Source organism: Chironomus tepperi, unplaced genomic scaffold (genome assembly GCF_022539635.2).
Source record: "Chironomus tepperi strain 1889 unplaced genomic scaffold, CSIRO-AGI_Ctep_v1 contig_244, whole genome shotgun sequence".
Taxonomy (NCBI): domain Eukaryota; kingdom Metazoa; phylum Arthropoda; class Insecta; order Diptera; family Chironomidae; genus Chironomus; species Chironomus tepperi.
Genome location: NW_027226366.1, coordinates 556,667 through 582,919, shown reverse-complemented (window position 1 = coordinate 582,919; position 26,253 = coordinate 556,667). Strand labels below are relative to the sequence as shown.

The following is a 26,253-nucleotide window of genomic DNA, read 5'->3' as shown; positions in this document are numbered from 1 at the left end:
ATAAGTATTTGAATGAATGATAAGCTTTGCAGAAAATCATAAATTTTTTTTTTGGACTTCTTTTAATTTTCAACTTTTTTGGGATAATTAAAATAATTCAATCAAAAAAATTTGTAAGATGATTATTTTTATTAAGTTAATTAAGAATATATGAAAGATTTGCTTGTACATTGGGTTTTAGGAATAAGATTAGTTTTATTTTTTTATATGCAATTTTTGATGTTCATTGCTTCTATAGGAAAAAAAGAAAGTTTTCAAAATTATTCATTACGGTTTTATTGCTAATGAAAAATATTATGAAATTCTGTATGTTTTGAGTAAAGTGAGTTTGGGGAATTAACTTGAAATATACAATTGCTTGAAGGGTTCAATTGTCACAAATTTAATTGTTGTGCAATGCTCGATGTAGACTTGAATATTATATGAGTTAAATCGACTCGAAGCGACTTTTCCATACAAAATTCGAGTCGACATCAAGTTCACAAAAATCTCAAACCTCGCCCAAATTTTTGAAATTCATCAAAAAATCTGACTACGCCCCTGCAATCATTATATTGAGTGTTGTCTATGATTGACAATAATTCATACAATGCTTACGATTTTGTAGAGTCTCGAATAGAATTTTGTATGGAGTTGAGTTAGCTTAAGTTGACGTTTGCGTTCAAAATTCGAGTTGACTTCGAGCTCTGTACAAAATGTTAAATTTAAAAGTTCAGACAATTTATGAAGTCGACTAAAAGTTGTTTCAACTAGATTGTTTGTTAAATTTAGTCTTCGATAGTAGAAGCACAACTAAAGGATGTCTGAAGAATTTAAATTAAATTTGAAATTCAAATTCTCAACTTTATGAATTTAATTCAGATTTGACAAAGTAAAGAAAGGAGTTTATGCGGGGGTTTATTATTCAAATCATGTTAAATTCCTCAAACCACTCGACTCCTTCTATGACTCACTCTAAAAACTATGTATCCTCAACCTTCTAAGTAATCTCTCCTAAATCTTAACTGCAATGAAACTTCAAAGCTCCAAAAAATTCCTCCTTAATCTAAATTAAATTAAATTTATCACCAATATTGGAATGAGAAAAAGAAGCTTTAAAAAAATTAATAATCATAGTCAGAATGTCCATACTACAATAATTTGTTCAAACGACAAAGTCAAAAGACATCAAGAAAAGTCATAAATTTTCATTAATTAATTAATCTATTATCACAAAAATTTAGTTCCCTTTCCAAACTTTTTTCTATATTTATATTTTTCCAATTGACGTAGGTAGGAAAACTTGCTCGAGATAAGACAAAAAAATAAATTAAAGAATGACGAAGTTAAAACAATATAGCAAAAAAAGATGTATAAATTAAACCATTTTTTGATTTATAAGGCTACGTATGATTATGATTATGGTATAAATATATTATCAATTTATAGCAGAGCTCGAAGTCGATGAGAATTCTGTATGGAGTCGAGTCGACTTCCAGCTCTGATTTATAGTAAAAGAAAACTTTGTTTTTCAAGATATGAAAATAAATGAAGATGAAAAAGTATATAAAAAACAAAAGTATGAACATCACTGCCCAAAAAAAAAAAAAATATTGTATTAAAAGTCTAATTCTTTAATAAAAATTTCAACATAATAAATATAATTAATAGCTTATTTATACAGTAGATGAGAACATTCTTTTTTGCATAACAACTAAAAATATTCAATTTTATATTCAGAGGGTTTCTCAATTCCATAAAAGATGTCACGTGACACTTCCGGTGCAATGAAAATCTACACGCGACCTTACGACTCTTCCTCATCCATGCTCAACTATTGTTGCTTATTCTCTCGATATGGATATATGCACTTTGATTTATGTTTACGGTTGTTGGTCGTTTTGATATGTGTAATTATTTTTAATGTTTCAGAAGAGGTTTGTATGAAGGAATAGAATAACAGCCTTAATTGCAGATTATAATCTTCAAAAAATTTCTATTCGTTGAGGGCTGGCTGATTGGATTAAATAAATTAACAAGAACTAAAAAAATGGATTTTTTTTAATTTAAAAAATTTGTTATTTTTTTATTTAATACATAAAAATGAGCTGATAATCGCACATGTTAATTTATATTTCCTATTAACTAGCTAAAAGGATAAAATTTATAGCACTCCTTCCACCTTCTTCCTGTGCGATATGAGAATGAATTTTAAATATATGTATGCATAGTTAATATTATTATACATCATTAATTACATTTTTATTGCCATTTTGTACACCTGGATATTCTGATTGAATTTTTTTATTCATATTCATACTCACTATGGTGTGGGTTAATTAATCACTTTTAGACACCTGAGTGTGGGATGCAATTTATTTTGGGTTTTTGACAATTTTTTAAATTTTTATCTAATTTTTCTAGACAGATAAGTTATGTGTTAGCTGTAAATAAGGCTGAAAATATAAGCTTTAGACTTAATTATATGCCGAAAATAAAAGGCGACCAGCTATTTCAATTGTAAATCAAAGACTCTTTACTTTATTAATTATTTCAATTACATTCGAAACGAAGCGAGCGTGAGAGTGAGCGAGTTGGTAGACTGAGAGAATTGACGATATTTAATCCCTCCCCTCCTAGTTTGAACCATGTCCCCATGGTTTACATCTTTATGGGTTGGTTGATGCTATTGCCTTCTCATATACGACTTTTTTCAGCTTCTTCTTGTAGGCATTAAAGCCTTTTAGCAGTAAGTCCAGAATTCTTAATACGATCAATATGATTAATGCTATCAAAATCTCGTTTGAAGAGACCGGGAGAATTTCTCTGTTTATATAGTTATTATTTGTAAGTTGGGATGACATATTTTCCGTTGTAGCGGTGTCACCTTTATTATTCAATCCCAGATTCATCTTATAGAATTTTTGAAAATGATGTGTTGGAAGCTCAAGTTCTGGTGGTTTCATCTACTGTGGAGTGAAGACTGTGTTCGTTTTGTTCTCTTACTCGCTTTATATGTTAAAATTTTGAGGAAGTGTTTACTTCATATGATACGTAAATATTTTCTTTATCAATTTATAAAATAGTACAATTGAAATTTGCTTATTTTGTGTTGATATAATAAGAAAGAAACAAAATCAAGAAAAATTTAAAAATATTAAAATTGTGACAGAATGTAAACATTAACTTATAATTCTTTTTTTTTTTTATATAATGCTTATGAAATGATGACAAAGTGTCATTTTTGAATTATTTAACTTAATTACTACTTTTAAAGTAAAAGAAAAAGGAAAGATAGAAAAAAAAAACAATTTGGATATAAAAAATTACTTTAAGATTCTTTTAATATTAGTTTTATGGATTTTTCTGTCTTTTTGATCAATGAAGGTGTTTTGGTTATCGGTTTTTACTAAGATTGGTCGGAATTTGTTTTCCGTCTTCTTCTTAATACCAGGAACCTTCTCAAAAACAACTTCATTTTCGGATAATTTAGGTGGACAGTCACCTCTGTTTATTGCATTCTTCTTGCTTTCTTGTAATTTTAGAATTATGTCGTCATAAAATTTGTTTTTAGCAAGAAGAATGTTTTCAATATTTTGGTCTCGTCCGTCTGTTATAGCCAGAAAAATTTTTTTAGGGGTCGTTTTTGTGACACTATGTATGGTGTCATTATACATAGCCGTAGAGATATAGAAAATCTCTTTTTGTGTGAGATCTTTATATTTATCTCTAATACATCTAAAAATTTCACTGATTGTCGAGTGAAATCTTTCGACGATTCCGTTGGCTTTACTGAAATTTGAGGGAGTGTAATGGGTTTTTATGCCAAGTTCCTCTAAAAATCCTCGAATTTCTGCTGACTTAAGAGCCGGCTCGTTATCAGAAACGATTTCGGAAGGAATACCGTATCTAGTAAAGAGCTTGACTAAAGCGTTCTTTACGTCAGCGATTGTACGCGATTGTATGTGGATAAGTATACCAAATTTGGAAAACTTATCAACAGCCGAAAGAAAGTTATCGGACTTCGAGATAAAAATATCGATATGAAGGATGTGTAAGGGATATTTCGGATCGGGGGTACTTGAGGTTTGGATATTATAAGGTTTCCGGTCATACTTTTGTGTATTGCAAGTCTTACACAGTGAAATGAACTTTTGAACTTTCTTTCTAAGTGCTGGTATGTGAAACTTAGAAGAAATCTCTGCGACATTTTCCAAAATTCCGCGATGTTTCAAATTATGCGTAGAAGCGATAATTTGCTCTTGATCGTCCAATTTTGTGACGTCAATCAACATCTTTTGGGATATTTTAACTTTTATTTTACTATTCGAAAAATATTTCTTGTAAGTTTCTTGTATCATACCGAGAAGTTCGGTTTTTGCAAAAATACAGTTACTATGCCTGTAGTGAAGAGATTTTTCCAAAATTTCTTTAAAAATTTTGATTGAAAAAAATTTTCTGCGAAAAGTATGTCTGAAAATTTTTGGACTAATTTCTTCGGAGATGTCAGAGTCTGAGTCGGATTTTTCTAAAATAATTTGGTTTGAAAATTGATTTACTGGTGCTTCAGTCATGGGTATAAAATGGGAATCATCTTCATCACCGGAGTGAATTGTCATTATGTCGTCGTCTGCATGATTTAACATGGAAAAGTTTTGTGACATGTCACCAGTATTTCTAAGTCTTGAGAGAGCGTCAGCGACTACATTTTCTCGGCCCTCTTTGTAACGAATTTCGTACTGAAATTCTTCGAGTTTTAACCGCCATCTAACAAGGCGAGAACTCGCGTCCTTTACGTTAAATACGTAAGTAAGAGGTTTATGATCTGTATAGAGAACAAATTTATTGCCATATAAATATGGACGAAAATATTTGCAAGCCCAGACGATGGCGAGCAATTCCTTCTCAATTGTACTGTAATTTTCCTCAGACTTGTTGAGGGTACGGCTTGCGAAAGCTACGGGTCTCTCCTGATTAGGTGGACCCTGTGAAATGAAAGCGCCAATTGCTGAATTGCTGGCATCACAAGTCAGCACGAAAGGCTTTGAAAAATCTGGGTACACCAAAATTGTCGAGTCTGTCAAACAGTCTCGAAGTTTTTCGAAGGCTTTTATATAGTCTTCAGATAAGATGATTTGGGCACCTTTACGAAGAGAGTTTGTAAGGGGTTTAGCAATTTTTGCGAAATTTGGGATGAAACGTCGATAAAAACTAACGGTTCCCAGAAATTGTCTAATTTCTGTCTCAGTTTTAGGGATTGGCCAATTTTTTACGGCACTAATTTTGTCGGGATTCGGTTTGACACCCTCGCTAGTCACGAGATGTCCTAGGAATTTTGTTTCCTTACACAGGAATTTACATTTGTCTAGTCTGACTTTTAAGTTATAGTCAGAGAATCTTTGAAGAATTTTCTCGAGAATTACCATATGTTCTTGGAGAGAGGTTGAAAAAACGATTACGTCATCCATATAAACGAGACAATTTTTGCCAATTAAATCTTTAAGGACCAAGTCCATGATGCGGCAAAATGAAGATGGAGCGTTTTTTAAACCAAAAGGCATTCGTAAAAATTCGAAATGACCATTTTCTACGGTAAATGCGGTTTTTTCTCGATCGCTTTCAATAATTTCTATTTGGTGGAAACCAGAGAAAAGATCTAAAGTCGAGAAATAGTTTGAGCGGCCTAACTTGTCTAAAATATCCGTGATATTTGGGATCGGATATTTGTCATCGACTGTTTTCTGATTCAGGCGTCGGAAATCGACGACCATTCTCCATTTAGGATTATCAGGGGAATCAGACTTTTTGGAACAAGGAAAACTGGGGATTGATATGGAGAATTTGATGGTTGGATGATGTTTCTACGTAGAAGATCATCCACCTGTTTTTTCAATTCTTTCTTATGCACCTCAGGGCATCTGAAAGATTTTGTGTAGACGGGGACGTCGTCAATGGTGCGAATAGAATGCTTCAAGGCACTCGTAAAGGTAAGAACGTCATCGTCATTGTAAAAACAATTTTTATGGTTTAGGATTACTGTCCGTAAACTTTTTATTTCTTCAGCATTTAAGTTTTCATAATTAATTTGCGATAAAATATCACATTTCTTGGGTTGAACGGAAATTGCTTGTGGAGTCAGCGAATTTATTTCAGTGGAATTGTTTTGGAAATTATTTGCTATTGAAGTATTTTTGTTAAGTTTCGAGTTTGAATTTGTGTCAACGTTATTTTCAGTAGAAATATGAATAACAGGAAATGCTTGTGAAGCGTTTTCATTTTGAATACGTGGAACGTTGTTGCAACTCTTGTGCTGACGTGCATGTGCATTTTTATTTAGGACACCTGAGAAGTTTTGGTTTTGCAAGCTTGTGTCGCTGGATATGGTGACTTTTGCATTTTCATGACCGATTGGACTTTGTGTGGAAAAATAGCGATGTTGCTGATTTGTGTTACTTTTGAATTCACAAATTTCATTGTTGGACATAGGAATTTTTCTTTTCATCTGAATGGAAAAATCTCCAAGTATTAAAATGTTGGGAACTGTGAGGATTTTTGCGTGCAAAATCTGAAGAGTTTCATATCCTATGAGGATATCGAAAAAGTCACTGAAGTTATGTATGAAAAATGGGAAAATCTTTGATGATTTTAATTTGGGAAACGGATTAAATCTAGCAAATTTGTCGATATGCACGATTCCAAGCATAGAGGCAATTTTGAATTTTCTTGGTAACTGATGTGCTTGACGGACATGTTTGGGATTAATGTAATTTTTGTTGCTGCCGGTATCGATTAGCGCAAAAAGTACGCCAGAGGTGGAATTAAGGGTGATGTAAGGAACACAATTTAAGTCCCTTGACCTTCTTCCAGACCCAACTGAAAATTTAGGTCATCGATAACCGTGTCGTCTTCTTCGGCCTCGTAATCGGGCTGGAAATCTTCTTCCTCAGCGCATTCGGCATTATTCATGTGGGAACGGTATGAAATGCCACTCATCGGCTGCATAGACCTACGAGAGCGCATTGAAATATCCTCATCAATGTTCTGATTGCGAGGGTTCATGGCGTTTCCGGCATAATTTGCAGGGTTTGGTCTCTGATTTATTGGATTGGGATTTCTGTTTTGCCACGAAAAATTTTGGGGCTGATTTTGTTGAAAATTTTGCTGTGGGGCTCGTTGAAAATTTTGTTGTGGATTTTGGAATGAGCGGTTTTGAAATGGTTGAGACTTTTGATTATTATTTCTTTGGATTTTGGGGAAATTTTGATAATTTCCTATCTGAAAATTTCTACTCATGCGGGCTCTTTCTCTTTGACGGTCTTGTGCCTCACTTTGAGCAAGTGCGGCTCTATATGCTTCAAGCATGTCAGTGGGCTTTTGTGTACGCACTAATTCGGGTAAATTTCCTCTCAAGCCGTCGACAAAACCCGTAACGACAAGTGGAGTCATAACTCGCATGATTGCCTGTACGTGACCATCGTTCTCTGGGTCGAGACTCAATTTTTGGGAGATCTGTGCAACTAGCTCACTTGTCTCTTGATAATATTCATCCAGAGATTTGTTTGTTTGGGAAAGGTAGGGGATTTTTTGAGTAATCGTGGCGATATCGCGCTTATCACCGAAATTTTCGATTAAAACTCGTTTAATCGCGGGCCAATCTACAGCATTGTGTGTAACAAGAGCTTTATCGGCGTCACCTATAATTTTATTTCGAATGACCTGTCCCCAAAGACGGTAAATTGGAAGATGGGCAATCTGTTGGTAGGTTTCCATGACGGATTCCACCGTACTGATCCAAGTAAACAGGGATGTTTTATCACCTGCATACTTCTCGATTTGCTTGATTGGATCAGGGATTTTGGTATTATTAATCGCCGCTGCGACTAAAGCATCTTCATTTGGGACCACTAGGGGGTCGATTTGATTATCAACATGGGCCATATTTTGAATATTAGGGCGACGAATGGGACGGCGGGGTGAAAATCTTTCAGCGTATGGATTAATTTTGAGAATTGAGATTTAGAACACTTGTATTATTTTTTATATGAGATCGCGAATGCACAGAATAACACACGCGTAAAATAAATAAAAGGCTATACTTACCCAGCAATTTGGGTGCTGCGCTCTAATCTATTCTTCTGTTAAGGATTTGTTGCTTATTTTTGGGTGCGACTATCTTGTCGGATGAAACTTAGTATTGATGAGAAAAATGTTTTTCTTTATTTTTGCTTAGAAATTTCAATAATTTCTGTTTAAATTATATTTATTTTTTGCTTTAATATTTTCTTTACAGCGTAATTTTTTGCTGATTTTTTTTATATCACTTTGGATTTTTTTATTTCACTTTGGATTTTTTTATATCACTTTGGATTTTTTTATATCACTTTGGATTTTTTTTTTGCAAATAATTATGTTTTCACTATTTCACTAACTTAATTTCTAACTAATAAATATGAGCTTTATTAGGTTCTTTGAGACTTTTACGCGAATGATTTATATTAACTAAACCACGGTAGTTTAACTTAACCGGTAAAAGACACTACTCTGAAAACTGCGCCAGTTATGTGTTAGCTGTAAATAAGGCTGAAAATATAAGCTTTAGACTTAATTATATGCCGAAAATAAAAGGCGACCAGCTATTTCAATTGTAAATCAAAGACTCTTTACTTTATTAATTATTTCAATTACATTCGAAACGAAGCGAGCGTGAGAGTGAGCGAGTTGGTAGACTGAGAGAATTGACGATATTTAATCGATATAATAAATTTTAATTTCAGATGTCATCCTAATTTATGGTATTTCATTCTTCAAATGAATTATTGTTTAATTTTTGGAGGATCATTATTCAACTATTTTTAAAATTGGGATATAAAATTTTAAGGCCGTCGATAGATCATCAGTCTTACAATTCAATACTATGATCTAGTTTATTTGAAGATTTTAATGTACAAATTCTTAATTTATCGCGTTATCGTTCAATTTTTATTGTAGCCCAATCGACACAAATGAAGAAAGCTCCACCAAGGCAGCAATATCATTTATTAACACATGAAAGCCTTATTTCAACAAATATATAGAAACTAGTAAATTGTAATGTCAAACTTAATAAAAATTCCCTTATATCGAACTGTAGATTTAACCTAATTTAATATTTCGATTGCTTTTCGTTTTATGTTTTAAAATTTTGTAGTTAAAACTTGCAATCCTCTATTTTTAACAATTTCAGCACTATCAAATTAATATTATCAGCACTATTTCTTCTAATCAACGTTAAAACTTTATTTTTATTAAAAAAAAGTATGCAACCCAGAAAAAACTTTAATTTGATCCGATATTACCCAAAGAACTAACCCACGTATGCAATTATAAACTACACTAATGGAAACACAGTAAATTTGCGAAAAGCCGTTTATTCCTCTTTTATGACTTCATCGCCTTTTCAATTCTTCTTCGTAATATCCTTGAAACACAATTGAAAATAGTGTGACTTATAAAATAATAATAACTTTTTTTATGAATAGAATGAAAAGAAGCTTTATATTTACAGTATAAGAAATAAAGAAGAGTTCTTCATCTTTAACATCCCTTCCATGATGGAAATGGAAAAATTTTTCCTCTTAACGCAGAAAAAAAAATTGTTTAAGCCACGCCCTCGGAAAATTTTCATTTTCAGGCAATAGTCAGTAAGGTATCATCACATCGCATATTTGTAATGTCTCCTGAAAAATATTATCCACTATATATACATTATCCATTCACATGCACACACACTCACTCAGTTAGCGGCAATTATATTACAAGACCATCCCATATTCTATTCAATGATTTGGTTCATTCGTGTGTCATGTGTAAGGAAAATTCAGCTTTTTTTCCCTACTGTGCTTCGTTCAACTCAATTTTCCTGTCTTCATAAAAAAAAATACACACATTCCTTTCCGAGGATGATCTTGTTGTGTCATTGTTGGCAGTCATTCGAAGCGGATATCCAGTTTTTTCAAAACAACGGCCAAGGTCTTTTACATATAGTGCTTTTGCCTTATTTCCGAGAAAAAATATACAAATTTTTTTCCTGTTTTCTTGACTTTAACATATGAAAGTGAAAAATGGCAACTGGAATCACGGTCTTCTTAAGACACAAATTGTTGCAAAATTGATTATTTTTTCATTTTTCTTTCATTTCTCATCCTTAAAGGGAAATAAAGACCCGCGCGCGATACAAAATAAAAGAGTTTAAAATATATTTATGTGAAAAAATTTCGGTCAATCTTGGAAGTGATAATAACCTAAAAAATAATAGTAACATGACCTATAGTAATGTGATTATAATGAAATTCATGAAGTGATTGATTTATTAGTGTACATGCTATATAGTAACAAGGATTTTTTAAAACAAAAATAGTTAAAAATATTCAGACATAGTTTTTAAAGAGGGATTTAAATTACAGTTTTTTGAACAAGGAAAATATTCTATATATTTTATTTATTTTTGGTGAGTATTAAATTGGGACTTTAATTTATGGATATATGTACCTTAAATTGTGTTGATAATGAGGATTGTGAATCATATGAAGTGGATTGAGGATTTTTTTAACGAGTTTGTAAATTGAAGAAATTTAAAAACATTTTTGAAGGATTTTTCTACGTTTAGAAGTATGTAAGGAGGTACACCGTCAATTTACTTGCTTACTACGATTCCTTAACAAATCAATTGTGATCCATGACCTCCCTAAACTGATGCCTGAAGCTGGCTATCACTGTTAATACTGTTTGCTTTAAAAACTTGTCTTCTGTTAGGATAGGCATCAATTTTTCCGTTTTAATCCTTGCCAAATGAAAAACTTGAATAAATACATAAATACGTCGTATTAAATGAATAATTTTACATTGATTTAAATCTGTGTAGTTTTATAAGATCGTCTAGGTGCTCATATCAGTTCATTTAATTGATGATTCATACAATTGAATTTAGATATTAAGGAATGCTGATAATTAACAATGCAATTTAATCGGTGCAAAATCCAACAAACCTTTAACCAATGCTTTCCACAGCCTTACTATGCTGCAGTATTACAATTATACTTCAAATTAAGTTCTAAAATAAGCTCAATAATTTATATGATTCCTTAGACCTTTTCTATACCTTAGTTCCTTCAAAAATTTGTGAAGACAGTTTTGACTGCAATTTAAAATCGCAAAATCAATGAAGTACAATATTTCAAACATTCAAACATTTAGGCCACAGCAATGCGAAGCAAATAATTTTCATATCTATTAATATCTTCAAAAATCCTTCAAAGATTCACATTACATCACATAACAATCAAATAAAATAAATCAAAAATTTCAATTCATAAAAAGCAACAAACCCAGTTGAATAATTTAAATCCAATATCTTTAAAATCTATATCAGTTTAACATGCACGAGACTATCAAGCTCTAAAGTCATAAATTAAAGTAAGCCGCATCGATGGCTCCATGGCAAAATCTTTGAATTCAAAAATGTTTGCATATTTTTTTGTTAAATATCAAATGATCATGCGAGTGATTCGTGTCATATTCCATATTGTATTTCTTAATAATTTATATTGACTGATCAAAGCCGCACAATAAATTTTCTGTGCCTTCTTTCCTTTTTTAACAAAATGATGTTTATGACTAATTTTTTAATGACCGACTTTATTCCTTAATAATTTAGATTGTGTAAACTTAGAAAATCTAATATGTATGAAAGCTCGTGTTCATATCAATCGGCATTGGACTTAAAAAGAACAGCTGTGTCACCGTCAAGTTCGATTATAAAAACTGAAGATTTTGGGTTTGGTCAATGTGCAACAGATTGGTCATCATATCGCTTTCATCAATCAACGTTTGAGCAATTGAAGCAGAGTGTTGAGAAAGCGAAGGCAGCTTTACAGGATCGAAGTTTCTTGGGCACGAGTAGCGCATTTAGGTATAAAATTGCAATAAACATGCAGCAGTTCATTGAAGTTTAATGTCAAATAATATTACTCTTTGTCCATATAGCGATCTGTACTCAACACAACGTATTAATGATCACAGTGAAAATGTTTCGTCTTCGCCATTAAGTAATAATGTCATACACAATGGAAACAACAGTAATAACAATAATAACAACAATAATAATAATAGCACAAACTCTTTAAACTCAAATACCATCAATACATCGCCAAATGGCACAAATAGTGTGTCTCAAGCAAATCACAATCACTCACAAAATGATGGACTGACAACACATAGACTTAATGCTGTATCACACATTACTGGGCAATCATTGAGCAATGATTCATCAAATATAGTTACATCAAATAAAAATAGACATCAAAGTAAGTAAAGTGCAAATTACTTTTTAATGTGTGAGACATTATTATCAAGTAGAAAGAAAATCTTGATCATTAAAATAAATTGGTGAGAGGTGTTAATATCTTTAATGCGCAAAAATAATATGATTGCAACACATTTGATACGTTTTGATCAAGTTTTGATTGATGGTTGTAAACTTTATTGAATTGCTCTTTTAATTAACGAGTATGATTGCCTTTATGATCATGATTTAATTTAATTTGGAGGTTTAATTCAATTGAGTATGAGTTTAATTGATTTAAATTTTAAGGGGTATTTTGGTATGCATAAGATTTACAATTTTTTGAGTTGCAGATCTCCTTATTGGGTCAAATACACTTTTTAAAGGTGGACCTCAGAGTCGAAGCAGGTTGGAGGTGGAATAGTAAATTAGTTTTACTCGGCAGGACAAATTTTACACGGCTCACAACCTTCCTTTGTAGACAGGAATGCCATTGAATTGGTCCTAGTCCCACTGTTAACTTCAAGTCGATCTAACCCTGACTCTAGAGCTCGAAATCAACTCAAAGCAACTTTTCATACAAAATCTGAGTTGATTTCAAGCTCTGGCTGACTCTTTGTCAGTTTATTATCGCAGCTGTTGTATCTAGTGTAAAGGAAATGTATCTTTAGATAAATAGATACTTGGAGCTAAGAGAGAAGTTAGAAAGGTGTCAAAAGTAGATGCATACTCCGAATTCGTATGGATTCCGTCTTAATTTCCATGAACTCTTATATTCCTAGTAATAAATTCTTGGTGTGACTTAATATAATCTAAAGCAGATTTAAAGGTCGAGACAATTTTCTCGCTCATTCCTCAGGAAATCTCCTTTTCCTTTTATCCCTTCAGCTATGTTTGTCCCCTACTCATCAAAAATATTCATCAATTCGTCAAGCAATTGCAAAATGCAACAATTTAAAAATTCTCTTTTTTTCCTTGTCTCAAAGAAGAATAAAAAAAAATTCTTTGTCAAAACGGAATCGCAATTATGTGAACCGACAGAACAAAAAAAATAATTTTTTTGATAGCTGAACCAAAAAAAGAGAGAATTTTTTAATTATTTCCGATATATCGACATTACCAACAGTTGACAATTGATTTTTCAAGGCTGCACACTTTTTGATTCGATACATAGCAGTAAGACTACTTGAAAGAGTTTCCAGGCATAGCTAATGAACATTTATTTGTTGATATTTCTTGTACCATGAATAATTTTGATTTTATGCGATGCGATAAGACTTTTTTCACAATTGTCCATTATTTACTTTTTAAAAATGGCTTAAATGAGAAAAGACCATGAATCACGTCATTAAGTGAAATGAGCAGTGAAAAGCTGCTCCATTGAGTCGTGAAAAGGAACAAAAAAAACTATAAATAAATAAATAAATATTTACATTAGGGATGATATCGCATTATTAGGAAATTACTTTCCATTCGCTATAAACAGATCATCATCATGATGATGTAAGTACATAAGGAATCAGTAAATTCGAAGGGTGTATCCTTTTCAAATTGCTTAATTGGCGTGAATTGTGTGTGCACGCGTGTCGTTAATAGCATGAGAATTTTTTTCCATTTACATTCATGCCAAAAATAGACAATTTTTGCAACATCATCATGAATATTGATGAAAACTGTATGAGAAACTGTTCCTTAATTCCGATTTCATTTTCATTTACTCTTTACAGTTTCAGTCGTGAGTGATAAAGCATTAATTTCTCAAAATACATCACAAAGTGACAACACAAAGTCTCCAAAATTCCTCCCAGGTGAGTAAATGCTTTGACTTTAACATTTTTTATGTCTGTGCGCGATATCACAGTTGGAAAATTCATGTTCGGAAGGCAACATTTATCATTTTTCATGGAGCGAGAGTGAGAGCTTTTATTCGTAGGTATCATCCGTGTACTGGCTATAAATTAATAATGCCATATATATTTTTTTGCAAATATGAATTATGATTAAGTCAGAATAACTTTTTTTCGTCTTAAAAAAACAGTAAATTTACTGTGACACCAGCAAAATTTATTATTAGTACACAAAAAATATCTCACTCTCTTCCCTTTTTCTCGTTCATTTAGTGGTTTTAAATGGATGAAAATATCGATTTTTCGGGTAATGGAGGTTAAATTGGTATTTTTCGATACTTTTGAAGCATCATTTCCTTATGTTTATTCCTTGAGTTAACACAGTTAATTTGTTTTTGTAGCTTGTTAGCTTGTGGTCGATTATATTGATTTGAATGACTAGAACAAACTTATGACTGATATTTGGATTTTGACTTGTTCACAAATTGTTGAGATTTTTGTAGCAAGCTCTCTGTCTGTTACACAATTAGAATATTCGTTTATTGGATAAAATTAGATTAACCTACAAAAATTGCTCATCACTCAAATTACTTATATTCCAAATTAATCCTAATGTAGCACAAGTCAGTTAATATACCAAAAATCCGACCTAAGATCGATATGGCTTGATTTAAATTCGGCATCATGAAAGGGTCACTCAAGTCTAGTGTCGGGTTTTGGATAATTAACTGATTTTTGTGAGAAAGTACTCGTTCCGACTTCGTCAAGTCTTCGTTACGGACAAGTTTAACGACACTAAATTACTTTCTTACGGATTAGACTACTTAGCTATCACTTTGATACTTTAGTTATCCAAAGACAATCTAATACTAAATTATATAGCATCTAACTTTAGCGGTAAAATTTAAACGTTATGAATACGACAACTGATCGATTCTTGATCAGAACTGGTTGCGATTAGTCGACCATGTGTCTTGTTATAAAATTGATATTTTTGGAACTTGCCATGATATTTGCATAATATCAGCTAATCGCATTCAGTTTCACTCGGTACTAGTGAACTAGGAAGCATATAGCGACCTCTTAGTGCGTATATACGTTATTTAAGATTGTCAATCGCCATGCATGTAGCATTTAAAAATATCCTAATTACTGTCCTTCCTGCAGTAGATATATTCAAATCTCCAGACTTCAAAACAGCTCACATCATTCCATTAAAGAACATTCCTATGTAAATACCAGAAAAATTCATAAAATATCTCGAATTGCAATGTCGTTAACTAAAAAACTAGTTTTTTACTGTTATCGAATTTGATCAATAGTCATTTGCAATAGTGCCGAATATTAATGCTGACCGTGAAAATTGATTATGCATTTTTTATTTGAAAATTTATTCAGCATTAATTTTACGACCTAGCTGTATCCAAAATATGAATTTCAAAATATTTTAATAGGTGAAATAAAAAGTATTTTTTTGAAAATTTTCCATAGCTGGATTAAGGTTGTTACTACTGAATTTAAAATTTGAGTCAGTTGATGCCTAAAGCTGGCTCTATCGCTGACTTCCGTCTACCAAGTGCAATACTGTCTTTATCAACAAGCTTCCTTCTAAGAGTTCTTTGGTCATTCACAAGCAGACATAGACCATCAAAAGTTAATGCCGACTATGAATTTCGAGTCTTTAGAGCCTCTACATTCACTCAGATTTTTTATATATAAAAAAATATTATCTGAACTTTTATTCAATGTGCCATTATACTGCCACCGTATTTATTTATCTTTACATACTACACATATTATACAGCACAAAGTTAAAAAGGGGGAAATTTTCATAGTCCACAAAAAAATTAGCATGCCATAGATTTATTATCATCATTGCTGTTTCTATCTGCTCTGTCTCCATTTCACTCTCTCGTTTTAACAACAGAATTAAAATTCATACATTTTGGATTATGTAATAAATATGAAAAACAAAAAACCATTAACAAGACACGCGCATGCATAAAATTTGCATACAACTCATTCAAACATGAACGCTTCTTTCAAATTCAATTTTCTTTTGAGCTTTTTTTATTTTTATTCCTTTATCTTGATAATAATTCACTTCCATTGTGATGAAATGTTCAATTTTACGACATATTTTTTTATGTTGTTTTAGGCAGTAAACATTATTATCGGACTAAATTTCATTAAGAATTATCGTGATCCAAAAAAAGAAGTTATTGAAAGATGTCATAAAAAATTTAGTTCCACTTACTTTCAAAAGATGGCACTAGAAACAAGTTAGAGGAATTCCGCATTTTATCGACATGTTTATTATGTCGATCTTTCTTCCTTAATTAAAGAGGCTTGAGAGATACACACACAAAAATGCGAATGAAGAAAATTTAATTAACTTAAGCCATTTCAAGGATCGATAATAAAAAAATATAAAATATTACTTCCTCTAAAAAATGTTCTCTTGTGCTTATGCACGTGTCATGTCATTATTGGCACGCTTAAAATGTTTTTTTGTTCATTTTGAAGTGTCTGTGATTTCATGACTGCTCATTTCTATAGAACATAAAATATGTTTTATGTTCTTGTGATATGTTTCGTATGATAAGACATTGAATGAGTGAAATTTACACCAAAAATCGTAAAAATTTGATTATAAAAATTTTAAACTACATAATAAAGCCAATCTTACTAGAAATGTTGTTTAGGGAATGATACAGTAAGAAAAGAGCGTCAAGGGTCTTAGTCTTGTGAATTTATCAAGTAAGATGCAAAACAAGACCCGAAATGCTGAATAAAACTTTCAGAATCAGACTATACTTTAGTGGACAGACGCTGCTTTGATTAGTTGTATGTAGTGGCAGTTTAAGACCTGTACACGTCTAAGTCAGCGATAGGGTAAGTTTGAGGCGATACTTGAGGAAGGCCATAAATCACAGCTGATCTGAATGGCCAGTAAAGTAAAGAAGAATACTCAAATTGTGATAAATGGCCTTTAATATATGTCGTCTAGAACTAACTCTATGGCTGGCTACCGTTTGCCAATTCTTGATTCCAAGAGCAATACTAACTCAACAATATCTCCAAATTTAAACTAGAGTTATACAAACTGTCAAGTTACAAGCAAATCATCCTATAATTTTTTAATCGCATCAATTTAAATTCTCAATGACCCTCTTCACTTCCAAAGTCACGGATTAAAAACTCTTCCCAACATCAACAGTTCAAAATAAACAAACAACAGCAATAACAGTGCAACAAAAACTACTTCCCATGCAATTAAATTCGATTAACAGTTTAGATTTATGTCCTTTATGTCTAAGGTCCTTTAAATGCCAATTTCCACCGCTTCTGATTTTTAAATTCCTCTCAAAACTCATTCCCATGAAAATAGCAACAACGTTGTAATCCGATATCATCCTCATAAAAAGTCAAACTGAGCAATTGATCATAGATAGTTTTACCATACAATGCACACACTTACTTCCGACTAGATACTCGATGAGTATGAAAAAAATCAATTAAAAAGGCTCAAAAGAGAGTGAAAAAAGAAATAAATCGAGAGCAATTATGAGTTGCATTGTAATATACCACTGAGGAAATAGAAGTAAGGAACAAAAAATAGTGAAGAGGGAGAGAAATTTTGGCACGTGAAGGGTTGTTGTGCTGTGAATAAAGTAACAAATACTGTTTATATGTTTTAAATGTACTCTATAGCCCGACAACATTTATCTATTCATTATCTAGAAATGTCATTTACGCATTTTTTTCTATTATCGAATTATCTCATTTCGAGTGGGGTGACATGCAAGGGAATATTCTATCAAGCACTTGAAGTTAAGCTCTCTTTTATGCCCGTAGTAATATGAAGCAAAGCATATTGTTGTAGATATATACAACCAGTAAATGATACGTGTGATTGCTCTCATGATAATTCCTGTTATAGTAAATCGTGGGAAATTAAGCCCTCGAAATATGTAAACAATAATTGTTAAAGTCATATTTGGGATTTAGTCATTAAAGTTGACACTGGTCCTGTGAGAATTGCATTTATGACTTGTAGATTTTTATCATTGCCCTAATTGATGTTTACTTGACTTTTGGGTAATGTTTGATTTTATTTTATGAATTTTTTATGACTATTTGTTTGCTTTTCGAGTGTTTTATTAATTTGGGTTCAATTGTGCTGATGATGAGGGAGTTAAGGTAAATTTGGGACAAAATAAATATTGACAATTTTGGTATCACTTTAATATTTGTTCAGGGATGGCTTTTTTATGGGAGCAAACAGAAATTAGCATGAACGTATTTAAAGGGTGTCATTTAAATTGGAAGAAATGTGAAGCTTGAGATGTTTGTCTCATGTGCGCATATGAGACAGGAATAATATTCCTTTAACTTTACAATTATCTAGTAAAAGGTATATGCGCATTGACTCTAACACATTTTTTTGCATATACTTGACAAAAGAAATTATTTCTATCTAGAACAGTAGAGACAGTGCCATGTTATAGAAAATGTTACGAAGCTTTAAGAGGACGATGCACCAAACCAAATTAGTCGTAAAATCTGAATACCCTTATTATGCCGAAATAAAAATTCAATCCCGAAAAGCGCAAGTGGAAGAGCAGCTTCCTTACTTACTTCGCTTTGATCCAAAGCCTCTCTCAGCTGGAGTCTTAATTGGGACTATTCTTTGCTGCTCTTTACCAATTACCAATTTCAAACCAACATCCAGTTGACCTGAATTTGGCATAGAATTGATACCATTTCAGCACGACGGTGTCTGTAATGCTGATTTTGCCAAATATATTCAATTCTTAAGATGATATCGTCCAAAACAAAGACCAGAAAGTGGCATAAAAATGTCATTCCGACTTTGTGCCAGTTTCATGCTGAATCTGGCTTTACACCGATCTGATGGCGTTTTGGTGCCGGATATTTACTTCTTATGCTTTCCGGGAAACGACCAAAATTCACAACAAATTAAAAGCATGAAGCACAACAAATCAAAAGCATTATAAGTTCCAACTAAATATTTGATCCAAAAACAAGATTAAATTCCAAGTTAAATTAAGTAAATTTTTCAACATTTTTAATCCTTCCTATCATAAAAGTATGTAAACGAGCCTATTTCCGATACTTCCGAAAGAAGAAAAAAAAATTGTAAAAATAAAATCGCAAACTAAACAAACAACAGAAATTTATTTCAACACAATAACAAAATGAACATTAATCCTTAAGCATTTAAAAAAGGAATAAGAAGAAGAAGAAGGAAAATTTCAAAGAAACCCAAACACAAGCCATAAATCATATTGAATGAAAAATTTCCTATCTCACTACTGGTGGTAATTCAATACACAATATACAGACACAAATACAGACAAATAATATTTGTAGAAGCAGCAAAAAGCTTCTTGCCAGAATTATTGAGCTCAATTGAGGAGCATAAAAAAGCAACAAATATGTCCTTCCTCCCCGTTCCTTACACACACTTCATATATGAGAAGGAGCTTTTTCTTCACTTTACGGATGATAGAAGAGCTTCGAGTAGGAAAAGCGAAGATGAGCGAGACGAGGAGAGTTATAGAGTGTGAGGAACGACAACGAAGAAAGTAGGGTATAATGACAAATATCCTTCACGTGAAAGGGAAAAGGAAGTGGTTCTTTTGGGTTCTTCTTCCGTCTCTTTCCTGCCTTCCTGTATATGCATAAAGTTATGTTCCGTCTTTGGAGTTTGCTCATGTGAGTGCAAGCACCGACCGACGAGTGTGAGCAATTGTTTAAAGTAACAACAATAAACTGAATGGATGAGAAAAAAATATGAAATAATCGCTAATGTTGGGAAAGAAGAAGCAAAAAAAAAATTTTCCCTTGCTGCTGCTCATCGAAACACACCCACCGTACAATGTGATTGGTCGTTGCTAAGGGTTGAGTGCTATGTATGTGTTAGTGTATGATGTGTATTATAGGCACTATAAGCTCAACATTTTCAGGCAAATCTCTCTCACTCAATGTGAGTGTATAATAGGACAATATGTATAAAGTTTAAGTATTATCCGGTTCTCGACTCTCGCTTGAACTCGTGTAGCGGATAGTTTAATAAATTTTTCCAGGATATATTCGATTACAAAACGGGAAAAGGAAAGGTTTTGCGCTCACCGAAAGTGTTTGAAAAGGAAATTTATACAATTTCTGGCATTTTTTTCATTCATTAAATGTCTGATAGACGGAAGAGGAAAAATTAGCAATACGAAGACGATATTTTTCCTGCTTTACTACTTGCTCTCCATCAAACAATATTTTATTGTGATAAAATTTTTATTATTATCGATTAGTGACTTTTTTTACTTCCAACGGTAAATATTTGTGCACCAAAAAATCGGACAAACTTTTTGCGGTGACATAGGAAAGAGCAACAAATAAATACGGAAGTATATTTTATAAGTGCTGCATTAAATATAAAAAAAGGTGTCCGTTTGCCCACCCTGGTTCCGTTTCCTTCCGTTAAGCATCAGTACCATCATTGTGGACTAAAATAAAGAAGTGACAAACATTCGCACAATGAAAAATTAAATAGAATAGAAAGAAAAAAATGGAAATTTAATGTGATTTTTTTTTGTCTTGGCTGGTGCTACATATTTCGCATTAACATTAATAAATTCTGTTGTGTTGCTTCCCACCGTCATACAATAAATCTTACGGCTAAGAAATACGAATTATAATTATAGTGAGGATAATAATTGTGAATAATTAAGAATGAATTTAATGTCCTCGTGCAAAGTGGACGGCTATTAAAAAAGGAACAAATTTTTAAAATAAACATTTTGTGACACATTAAATAAAAATTAATTTCCTACGCTACGTTGGATGCATGAAGAGGAAAAAATGAAAAGTAAAAGAATGTTAGAATTATATTAAGACAAAAAATCGCTGTTAATGAAAGTTAATTAGATATTTTTTTTGGATATTAATAATTCCGGGATTTGTGGATAAGAATTTAAATAATAAGCAGATATACAAGAGATATATAGGAACAATGATTGATATTAAAAACTCTTCGACTGATTATTTACAACGATCATCTGGCACGTTGAATAATATTTCCATGATTTTTGGTATGATTTTTATGAGTTGAATTTCATTTTGACTTTGCCTTCCGTTCTGCCTTTTATTTCTCATCACTTTTGATTTCTTTAATTAATTAAAATTGAACTGTGAACAGTTTTTTGTGTTAAATCGATCGATACTGAACTTATAGTAGAGCTACTTAATTTAATTTAATTAATGTGTGACTAATATTTCAAGAATATGCAATGACTAGTTATTTTATGTGATATTTTGAATGACATTCGATGCCTTCAATTTATAAATTAACGAAAAACAGTATTAATGTCTGCATGATTTAATATTCTAAAATTTAAACCTAGTTGATCATACTTGAACATTTTGAAAAGATCCAGTTGTAATAAAAATCCTTGACATTTTTTACGGAACTTAAAAAACAATTCTACAAACATTAACCGTGTACTTAAGACTAACAAATATAAAATTCTACGCCAAAATAAATAAACAAAGTGCTTCCAAAAATATTTCATTTGAAAATATCTCGTGCATTTTTAATTTGCAAAGTTTGAGTTAAATAGAGGGCTAAATGCAGTTAACAATGCAGGCGATGGATAACTGGACGGACTATTTGTTGAAAAGAGGTGAATTGTGAAACAAAAAAAAATATTAAAACATGCAGACATAAATATTTCGTCTATGAATTTAGTTAGAATATTATTAGTTAAATTAGTAAGGTTTAGGTGTTGTGTAAAATTTTGATGGAAAGAAATTATGGAATTTTGGTCATTTTTGACTAAAATTGCTAGATTAAGTCATTTTTAAAGTTTGTATAGCACAAATCTTATATCCTAACTTTTGTCTTATGGTCTTATATCCTAATAGAAATGAGCATAATCAACTAAATCAGCGTACTCATGAGTATACTCAATCAATATAATTGAGGATGCTTCTTGTCTGTTCGGGATGATTTGTCTAGAGTCTCACTTAGTTAACTTTTCAAGCTAAATCTATCGCTAGCTGTACTTCGCCAATTATCAATTCAAAATCCGATAATTTCTCTATCAACAGACTCTTTCTACTAAATCAGCAATATTCCATCTCTATTTTACACGACTAATCAATACTTGAAATTAAATACTCAATTCCATCATTATTTGCCGAATTTTCCAACTTAATTTCAACTAAATCATTGCATATCCTTCGTAATAAAAATCTCATATTATTCTTAAATTTCATAAATAAACAAAAAGTATTAATTTTAAAATTGAATCTTCTATCTTTTGATCCAGAATCATCATACAAAACATCATGGACGTCCCACACTTCGCAGGCACAAGGTAATTATTTTAAATCATAATTTTTCATAATGAGATTTTAAGATTTCAACTAACTACAAATAGAATCCTTATTAAAAAATGAATCTATTATGAGCAGGGGATTGATAAATCCCAATTACTAGCAGCAATGTTATTCCATCAAGTTCTTTAATGTCATCATTTAACAATAAAAACTTTTTTCACACTCGAATGCCTTCACAAAGTGAAAAAAAAGTCTTTTATCTTCCTCGTTGTCATCTCGTATATGAGGTTCTTTTTTGACAAGCGAAAAAGAGCACACAAAGTTATCTCAAACGATGGTAAAGTGAATGCAACCGCAGGCATTCTTTACATTTGTGTAGCTGTCATTATAATCAAAATTTCATTTGCATCGTATCTCCTTTTCGGTTTTTTGTGTGCTCGTTTCACACATATATAGCGCTTCAACATCCTTAAGCGTTTGAGATACAACAATGATGATGGTTATGATGTCTCTTTTAAGCATATTAGCATCTATTTCTTTCGATTTCAAAAAACACATTATGACACTCGCATCTAACACGAGCAGTTAAGGCAATTTTAAAAAAAGGGTGAATCTTTGATAATAATAGCTATGCTAGCTTGTGTAATTTGATGACACATTGAGGCGCAAACAACAGAGAACATCTCAGAAATGCCTTTGAGCGATAATTTAGCAATAAAAACTTTTCTGCACAGATTTTTGTGTATGTTTACTGAAAAAATGATGATCTCAAGTTGAAAAACAAATTTTCATTTTCAATCCCTTTGTGCTGCTAACGAAGTGTGATTTTTCAATAACCTTTTTTTTTATTCTTTGCTCTTTTTGTAGTTAGATCTTTGATTTTTTTAATGGTAAAAATTCAATATTTTTCTTTCTTTTTTCTTTGTGCTATTTTAGCAGGATATACTGCAAACTCCCTGACGACTGTGAGCGTCGGAAAGACTTCATTAGATTCACATTCACACTTCAGACAACCTGGTGAGATTATAGATATGAATTTACTACAAATTTTTAGTGTTTTTATTTCCTTTGCAATATTGTTTTTTATTCGGGAAGTGTTTTATTAGTTGGAAATCTTTTGGTTGTAAAACAATAGGGTTCAATGTCATAAATATTCATGGCAAGTTTCACGGCATACTTGGGGTCAAAGCATTCATTTATGACCATTGAATTTATATGAACGTGTTGAAGTTAAGCTGTGTTTTGTCGGGATTAATTGCGGATTATCTGGTATGGGTGTGGATATGGCAGATGTATTGTGTTTATAAGGGATATTTTGTTCTGACTTGATATTTACACTTAAATATAGTTTTGATTGAATATTTTAAACTAAATCGAGCAAAAGTTTAAAGCTAAATTTAAATAGTTAGTGACTAGAAACTTAATAAATAATGAACAATGCTAACATGTACCGTTGTGCTCCAGAGTGTCAAAACTACTAAATTTACCAATTTTTGACCAAAATAACTAGAAATTGGTCATTCTGAGACTTAAATTTGTTCAAATTTTTCAATTCTATCTAAATTTTAAGCAATAATCCATATGGACTTACAATCATTATCCCTTACTGTATTAGAAAACAATAAATTCTAACAATAATATCAAAATCTAAGATTAACAAAGAACAAACGATAATTTTTTTACTGATTGATAAAAAGAATCAATAATCAAATCTACAAAGTCCAACGACAATCAAAAACTAATGGAATTACGGATAAAAAGAGATGAAAAATTCCGAATAAAAACTAATAATCTACAGAATAATATTGATACGATAAGAACTATGATGTATGTAGAGCTAATAAAGCATAGAATTGAAGGGACCGAGGGTATATGTGTACATTTGGACATATTTGGCATAGGAATGGTCAATTTAACATCGATAATATTCTCTGATTTTTTTGGGTCTTATTTACAAATCAAATATACGAAAAAAGTCTTTAAATATTAGGGCTGCACACAAAAATCACTCATTCATATTCAAAAGAATATAGCAAATTTTTTTTACATTTGCTTTATTTTCCTTTTAAATCGGTACATGTCACTTTCATGCTTGATTAAGCAAACACTGTAACACATTATTATGTATGCTGTTGCCTTTTTTTAACATCAAATTTTTTTTTTTATATTTTCACATCATCATCATTGTTAGTTTTGCAAATCGCTCAAACAACAACACCCAACGAACATCAATAAAGATGACTAAGGGGTAATCCTTTTCCATCACAATTCCATTTACTCTGTAAATTAGGTGCTGATTTTTTTTGTTGTGAATTATTTTCCTTTTTTTGATAGAAAATTGGCTTACAATTTTCCTTTGAAAATTTTCTACCCAAAAAAATCTATAAAAATTGTCGAAATCACTTGATTGAAAGCAATAAAAGGAATGCGAAAGAAGAACATGATGATGGGAATGATTGAAATGCACATAATGAAATCGCCTTTTAATTTGTTTGACAAACACATCAAAATGCTTTTGCTGCCTTCTTTGTTTACTAAACACACATATCAGAATGTCTAATGAATGAATATAATGAAAATCAAGAGAGAATTTTTCTTAATTTCTTTCTCTTTTCTGGTCAGGATGGGCTATTTTATGGAATTACATGTCTATTTCTGAATGCTTGATCAGCGTGGAATGCTTATATGCATAAATTATGTTCTGACCTAGTTCTTGTGCGGATGTTATCGGGAATGTTTGGTGTAAATTGAGTACAAATGGGAATTAATTGCTGTATACAGCATACTTGATTAAGAATCATCTACATCCAACGTCTAGTAAGTCCTTAAGTATGTCCCGAACCCAAAATTTCCTAGATTTTCCATACTATTTCCAATTATATCCCAAATTTCAATAAACTAAACTGAGTTCCTCATCTCATTTGCCCATCTCTAAATCAAACTATGCAGCACAATAAATACACAAAGGGAAAGGTCACTGGTCAATTTCCTCTCCCCCATTCCCAAATACTCTCTATTGACCATCAAATACATCTTCATTAACAATAAAAGTGAAGAAATAAGAGAATATAATGCGAAAAAAAAAAGTTTCAGCAACTGGTCAACAACAACAATAGTCATTTGATGGATATTAAGTTTATTAAGCTAATGAAGACATTTAGTGATGTATGGAATTTCAATAATTGATATTCCCTTATCACATAAATGTATATGTATAAATTTATGCACAATTTCATCCAAAAAATGTCACATTATGTCAATCATACATCTCATTTCCACTTAACTGGCACAATTCCATTTTCAAGCCATTGAAATTTAAAATACCGTCGAGTATTCTACTCTTTAAAGTAATGTGGCAGAAACTGTAACAATGATAAGGACTTTCGATTTAAAAATAAATACAATACGTAAAATGTTTCATATGTATGGCATAAAAAAGAGAAATAACATTAGTATGATATTGTAACCGACAGCAACCACCCCGACATATATACACATCAAGAGACTTCGAGAGTATGATGATTTTCAAGTGCTGCATTAAAAAATGTTGTTCACTTTTTTTTATTTTTTTCGATATGAATGTGCAGGGATTGAAGGCTCTTCATAACTAGTGCTGCTTATTGTTGTTTTTGTATTGAATTTAAAAATATTTCGTCTTTAAAACACCCGCTATGATTTTTTTGTGTATTATTTAAAGCTAGTCACTAAATATATAATTCTCATTGTTATAGTATCAAATATGAG

General features: G+C 31.6%; 1 protein-coding gene and 1 long non-coding RNA gene across 2 annotated transcripts in view; one reads left to right on the top strand and one right to left on the bottom strand.

Moving 5' to 3' along the window:
* Positions 1-9,289: 9,289 nt before the first annotated feature.
* Positions 9,290-10,276, bottom strand: LOC139091328 (uncharacterized). The gene is made up of 3 exons (XR_011544499.1): positions 9,752-10,276; positions 9,522-9,695; positions 9,290-9,436 (listed from the first exon to the last, which is right to left on the bottom strand). It is a non-coding gene; the product is annotated as an uncharacterized lncRNA (long non-coding RNA).
* Ets65A (DNA-binding protein D-ETS-3) overlaps positions 9,788-26,253 on the top strand; it is a 29,636-nt gene continuing 13,170 nt past the window's right edge. Inside the window, exons 1-6 of the mRNA XM_070641357.1 lie at positions 9,788-10,465; positions 11,672-11,926; positions 12,001-12,320; positions 14,026-14,106; positions 22,500-22,547; positions 23,446-23,526. Of these exons, the coding sequence (XP_070497458.1) occupies positions 11,697-11,926; positions 12,001-12,320; positions 14,026-14,106; positions 22,500-22,547; positions 23,446-23,526 (760 nt within the window). The 5' untranslated portion in view covers positions 9,788-10,465; positions 11,672-11,696. The remainder of the gene's footprint in view (positions 10,466-11,671; positions 11,927-12,000; positions 12,321-14,025; positions 14,107-22,499; positions 22,548-23,445; positions 23,527-26,253) is intronic.